Raw genomic sequence first — 6982 nt, 5'->3', positions numbered from 1 at the left:
AAACGGTTTCAAGGCAGAAAGAAAAACTGGTGCAAACTGCTCCGAGATCTTTTACTCAGCCTCTTGAACTCAAACGTCTCATTTCTCCTGAGCTTCCTCGGGTTGTTCTGAGAGTTGGTCGTTCATAAAGGTCTTCAGGACGGCTGTCGAAAGGATAGTTCATTAAATGGTGGCAGATGTAACAAACCACTGAAATCTGGTCATAATGTAATGGCTGATCAGTCCAGCTTGGACAGGAAGTGACAGGTCATCCACTTATCAGTCTCCAAACAAATACGACTTGACCGTCCTACGTTTGAACCAGTGGTGTCCAACATGAGGGGCGAGGTCCCTAAAGAGGTCGCGAAGACAAAGACATAAAAATCTTTGATGCAGATTTGGTTTTTGTTTCATCACGTTTTATTCGTTCCCGTCTTACATCGGTGGCTTCTCCCTGATCTCTTCACTGCTCTGAAGAGTTAAACTACATAAACCTTTACTCTACTTCACAATAAAAGTTAAATATTTAAATACTTTTATTTTTACAGACTCTAAGGAAACAGTTAGTGCAGGAAAGTGAGACAACAGTGTTTTAGTCGGTTAGTGAACACACATTAAACCAGCTGGGCTGACTGATCCTCTACTGGAAATAACCTTTAACTCCAATTAACAGCAGATTACAACATACATTTATCTTTTTGTTTGTTTGTTCCTGCATTTAATTTAATTTCTTTTGCGCAATAACAACATTTTAAAGCTTCTTTCCGTCTACGTGAAGGTGTTTAACAGATCAGTGCAAGAACTAAGACGATATTTCCGATAAATGAGGACGTGCGCATCAGTCAGCCCGGCGTGCAGACACACGGAGGGCGGTTCGTTCTGTTCTCGTTAAGCTCGAGCGTTGACGATGTCGACAAACTCCGGCTTCAGAGAGGCTCCGCCCACCAGGAAGCCGTCGACGTCGCCCTGAGACGCCAGCTCTTTGCAGTTCGCTCCTGTGACCGAACCTACAGAACAGGAAGAAAGAGGGGAAACGAAAACTGAACCTGCTCTTCTAACAGTTCTTTTTTATTATACGATCATTTATTTATTTATTTATAGGACAGTGAGGCTTCTTTCGCCCTGGGTTCTGTCTCCCAGGCTCCATAAACACCAGCATATACAGTATCACTAAGACATGCCTGCTCATAAAATGTTTTTTCTTTTATTTTTTCTTTTCTAAATTAAATGTGAACCAACCCTCTCTACCTTCACTTCCATACTTTTGGATTTAATAAGTTTTGACTGGAGGATGAGAGCTTCCTCCTCAAACCAGGTAATTGGATTACACCTGGACAGATTTGATGGAGCGGGTAAAGTGTGTCAGGTGTCCAAGGCTGAATTGATAAATCTAACGCAGATAGCGACGTGTCTCCACTGACCTCCGTAGATGATGCGAACAGAGTCGGCCACGTCGTCCGAGACGTTAGCCCTGAGCCACGCCCTCAGCTTCTCGTGGACCTCCTGAGCCTGCTCAGGTGAGGCCGTCCTCCCCGTCCCGATGGCCCAGACGGGCTCATACGCCAGCACCACCTTTCCCCAGTCCTTCACGTTCTCTGTAAAGACTCCTGTGTTAACTCAGAATAAAAACCTGAAACTCTAATGAAATGAACTGGAGTCAAACAAAGCAGATTCTGCAGCAGCTGAGACCACTGACCTATTTACATTTTAAATCACTTTGAGAACAGGAAGAAGAAGAAGAAACATGAGGCCAAGATGGAAGCAGGGAAAAACAATCAGTGAGATTTTAATAATATCAGACGGCAGACTGAGCAGATCCAGGAGGATTAAAGAACTGAACACACAAATAAAAATATTTATAACTATTCAACCCATTGTTTCCTCTTTTAATTAATATTTTACTCTTTAAAATGTAAATTTATTACAAACCAAAGAGGAAAACATGTAAATATCAGAGTGTGAGTGAATAAAAGTAATTTATTTTATTTAAATTAGGTAATCAATTAACTGACTAACTGCTTCAGTTTCCCAAGAATATATTTAAGGAATAAATGTTTTCTTCTTAAATAAAAATTAACGTACCTTACTTTTTTACATTTAGTTAAAATAATAATAATAAAATAAAGCAAAATTATTTTTTTGCTTATTCTATTTTATTATACTAGATTTTTTATTTTATTTTTACTAGTATAAGTCTAAAGTTAAATAAAAAACAAAATTTAAAAATTAAATAAAAAATAAAAATAAGTTAATTTGAGTGTACCTGAATGGTAAAATAATAAAAAATCAAAAATAATAAAAAAGAATAAATTAAATAAGGTTAAATAAAAAAAGTAAAAATAAATAAATAAATAAAAATATCAAATTAAGTAAAATGACAAATTTTAAAAAGTAAAAATAAATTAATTTGAACATACCTGAATGTCAAAATAATAAATAAATAAATAAAGTTAAATAAAAATAGTAAAAAATTAAAAATATCAAATTAAATAAAAGTAAAAAGAAATTAATTTGAACATACCTGAATGTTAAAATAATAAATAAAAAGATAAAATATTGTTATGTACCTGCAATGACCTGCGTCTGAGCGTACACGACTTCTTCGGTGGTGCCGGCCTCCCGCTCCTCCAGCTTCTCCCCGATGCAGGCGATCACCCCCAGATCGTTCTCCAGAGCGTGGGCCACCTGAGAATCAAGCCACAGTCTAGAGCTTCACCTGGACACACACCTGGACACACACCTGGACACACACTGGACACACACCAGGACACACACCTGGACACACACACTGGACACACACTGGACACACACCTGGACACACACCTGGACACACACCAGGACACACACCAGGACACACACACCTGGACACACACCAGGACACACACCTGGACACACACCTGGACACACACCAGGACACACACCAGGACACACATCTGGACACACATCTGGACACACATCTGGACACACACCTGGACACGCACCTGGACACGCACCTGGACACGCACCTGGACACACACCAGGACACACAACTGGACACGCACCTGGACACGCACCTGGACACACACTGGACACACACCTGGACACACACACTGGACACACACCTGGACACACACCTGGACCACTGGACACACACCTGGACACACACACCTGGACACACACCTGGACACACACCTGGACACACACACCTGGACACACACCTGGACACACACCTGGACACACACACTGGACACACACCAGGACACACAACTGGACACACACCTGGACACACACCTGGACACACGCACCTGGACACACACCTGGACACACACCTGGACACACACACTGGACACACACCAGGACACACAACTGGACACGCACCTGGACACGCACCTGGACACACACTGGACACACACTGGACACACACACTGGACACACACCTGGACACACACCTGGACCACTGGACACACACCTGGACACACACACTGGACACACACCAGGACACACAACTGGACACGCACCTGGACACGCACCTGGACACGCACTGGACACACACACTGGACACACACCTGGACACACACCTGGACACACACCTGGACACACACCTGGACACACACCTGGACACACCTGGACAAACCACAAACAAAAACCTTAACGTCCTGACGCTGACCTTTTGGCCGATCAGCTCGTCACTTTCTCCAAACACGTGGCGACGCTCTGAGTGTCCCAGGATGACCCAGTCTGCTCCACAGTCCTTTATCATGGCCGGGCTGGAGGGACAGGACGCCAGAACATTAGGTACACTAGTGGAAACCAGCGCATTCTGAACTGAGACAATAAATGAAGCAAAACGTGGGACTAAAACCAAATCAGCAACCCAGCAACGCAACCAGACCAACAACATGAACAATATTTAATACTACTACTACTACTATGTTTAAATCACTACATTTTACACAGGGAAGGAGGAGAAGCAGCAGGAGGAGGAAGAGAATGAGAAGAAGGAGAAAAAACTGAAATAGGAGAAGGAGGATAAGAAATTAACAGAAATGAACATTACCACCACTACTACTACTACTACTACTACTACTGCTACTACTGCTAGTACTACTACTACTACTACTACTACTGCTAATACTACTACTACTACTACTGCTAGTACTACTACTACTACTACTACTACTACTACTACTACTACCTGATATGTGCTCTACCTGATCTCCCCAGTGAACGCTCCCTTGGACACCTTGTAGCAGTTCTGGGCTGAGACCCCGATCCGAGGGTCCAGACTGGAGCGGACCCAGTCCAGGTAGATGGAGGGAGGAGCACACACCACCTCTGAAGGAGGACACAGGAGGACAAAGAAAGACAGTCTGAGTGTCCAGGAGGGACAGAAAGACAAAGATGAACCAAGATGGAATCAATGTGGACAGAGACGATGGAGACATAGAGACATCTGAGTCGTCTTCTAAGACTATGGATGGAGGAGGACATGGAGGAGGACATGGAGGAGGCTAGGAGGAGGAGATACATGGAGGACAGACACTGATGATGTGTGTTATCTTCCTCCTTTTTGTTCTCCTTCTTCTCCTCTTCCTTTTCCATTAATTATTCATCCTCCTTCTTCTTCTCCTCCTCACCCTCCTCCTTATTTTTCACCTGCTTCTCCTTCTCCTCCATTGATTTCTCCTCCTCATTTTTCCTCTAGTCATCCGGCTCCCCCTCCTTCTACTTTTCCTTCTTCTCCCCCTGCTTCTCCTCCTCCTCTTCTCATCCTTCTTCTTCCTCTACTATTCCCCCTCATCCTTCTACTCCTCCTCCTCTGTTTTCTCTCCTAATTTTTCGCCTGCTTCTCCTCCTCCTATTCCGTTGATTTCTCCTCCTCCATCTTTTCCTCCTTCTCCCCTGCTTCTCTTCGTCCTCTGTTAATTTCTCCTCCTCCCTCTACTACGTCCCCTCATCCTTCTCTGTCTTCCCTCCTTCCCCTGCTTCTCCTTCTCCTTTTTTTCACTTGTCATCCGCCTCCTACTCTTCTCTGTCTTTCTTCCCTCCTCCTTCTCCTCCATGCTTCTCTTGCTCCTTAGTGAATGTCTCCTCCTCCTCCTCTTTTTATCCATATAACAGTTATAATCTGATCAGAATAAACACATCTATCAGAATAACAGTGATATCAGATTATTTCTGATCATGAACAGTTAACACTATGTGAACCTCTTGTGGTTCTCAACATGGGGTCGGGGCCCCTCTACAGGGTCCCAGACCGAATGAGATGATTTTTATATTTATTTTATTATTTTATGAACCTCTATGGGTCTTTAAAGGAATAATTCTATAACTGAAATTAAATTAGTTTAAAATGTTTCTTTAAATATTAGAGGAGAATAAAATAAATAAATAAAAACAGATTATAAATGATCAGTATTTTAGTTATTGATGAGCAGGTAGAAACCTCTGAGGCCTGTATGCGACTCATCCTGATCACGTGACTCTCAATGTCACAGTGTCACCTGAGCAACAACAACACCACCACCACCTTCCTCCTCCTCCTCCTCCTCCTCCTCCTCTCTATCCACCCCTATCCCCTCTTATCGACCATAAACCCGGTTCTCCGGTCTCTCACCGGTCTGGTCGTGCAGGCTGGCGGTGTTCAGGGTGCTGATGAGCTCCTCCAGACTCTCCTTGGTCCCGTTCATCTTCCAGTTTCCTCCCACGAAGAAGCCCCGGAGCGCCATGGCCGGCTGACGGTGGCTGGTACCCGGCTGAGGACAGAAGACGGAGACGGAGGCGGAGGCGGAGATGGAGGTGGAGGAGTCCGGCTGCAGCAGGTCAGGTGTTCTCAGAATGAAACGTCAACAGCAAACACCGGTGAACGCTCCTCTTCTTCTCCTGGTTTGGGTTTATAATGAGAGTCAAACAGCTTTACGGCACATCACCGCCCCCTGTTGTACACATGTGGTACTGCACCATGGAGGAACTATGTACTGTGTACGTCCTATACTGACAAAAACTACAGTATAACAACAACAACAACAATAATAACAACAACAACAACATCAACAATAATAATAACAACAACAACAACAATAATAATAATAATAATAAACTTGCCAGATCATTAGGTACACCAGTGAAGACATTCTAATATAACAGTCCTGCACTTGCACCGAAAGTATCACACAATTATTCTGTTTGATATCTACAGAAATGTACAAAAATACATTTGCAGACAATGAATGAAGCTCCTCAAGATGCAACTGTGTGGGTTAAAATCAAATTGGTGTCCCAGCAACGCAACCCAGCAACGCAACAACATGATGATAGTTCAGTAGGTCCTGTCGTACCCCAGGTTTACCTGCCCCCAAGTCGTTTAACTTCCTCCAGTGAGAAAAGCCTCCTGAGATTTTGGAAGTTTTGCAACTGCTTCCAAGAATGAGTAGTTGCACTAAATGTTGAGTAACCTGTCGAACCCCTGCAGAAGAAACGCCAAAGTGACGACACGACGTCATCAAGCAGCTTCGTTGCGGTGGTTGTCTGCTGCAGTTTGTTGCTGGATGATTTCTGTGCTTTTTATGACAGTACTCACTGAGCAGTTCTGTGGCTGGAAACCTTCCTCTATTTCTGTCAACACTGATCCTTTCTCCCTGCTACATGTTCTCAAACACCATTCAGTCTTCAAACCAGTGACCCTCTGGTCTGGTCCAAGGCTGGGCCCAGCTGTATTTACTTTCCCCCCTGGCTGTGATGCACTAGTATTGTTTGTGCGTCTTCCCTGCTGGTCCTGTTCAGGTATGACTCTCAGGTATAACTGAGGTGTGTTGGACTCAGACTTCCCTTCAGCTCTGCACATATTTATCATTAACTCAAACGCACAGACTCTGATAGGGTGTTAATGTTTACTTATTGCCTCCTACATTTCTTCTCATCGGTCCTGGGATTCAAACCGGTCTAGATGTATTTGTACATCTTCTCCTGACTGTGTCTGCAGGTATGACTCATGCAACGACCTCCCTCCAGACTGGTTCATCCT

The 6982-nt window shown here is 43.9% G+C and overlaps 1 protein-coding gene across 1 annotated transcript; it reads right to left on the bottom strand.

The window, feature by feature from the left end:
- Window positions 1-392: 392 nt before the first annotated feature.
- Window positions 393-5892, bottom strand: LOC311501231 (triosephosphate isomerase). The gene is made up of 6 exons (XM_084562949.1): window positions 5576-5892; window positions 4170-4293; window positions 3626-3725; window positions 2547-2664; window positions 1401-1574; window positions 393-986 (listed from the first exon to the last, which is right to left on the bottom strand). The coding sequence occupies exons 1-6, from the start codon at window positions 5685-5687 to the stop codon at window positions 868-870; spliced, it is 747 nt and encodes a 248-aa protein (XP_084419075.1). The 5' UTR covers window positions 5688-5892; the 3' UTR covers window positions 393-867.
- Between the last annotated feature and the right edge of the window lie 1090 nt (window positions 5893-6982).

The sequence above is a fragment of the Chelon labrosus genome (genome assembly GCF_963514085.1).
Source record: "Chelon labrosus genome assembly, chromosome: 16".
NCBI lineage: Eukaryota > Metazoa > Chordata > Actinopteri > Mugiliformes > Mugilidae > Chelon > Chelon labrosus.
Note: the sequence above shows the minus strand (reverse complement) of the source record. Positions and strands in the feature narration are given on the sequence as shown.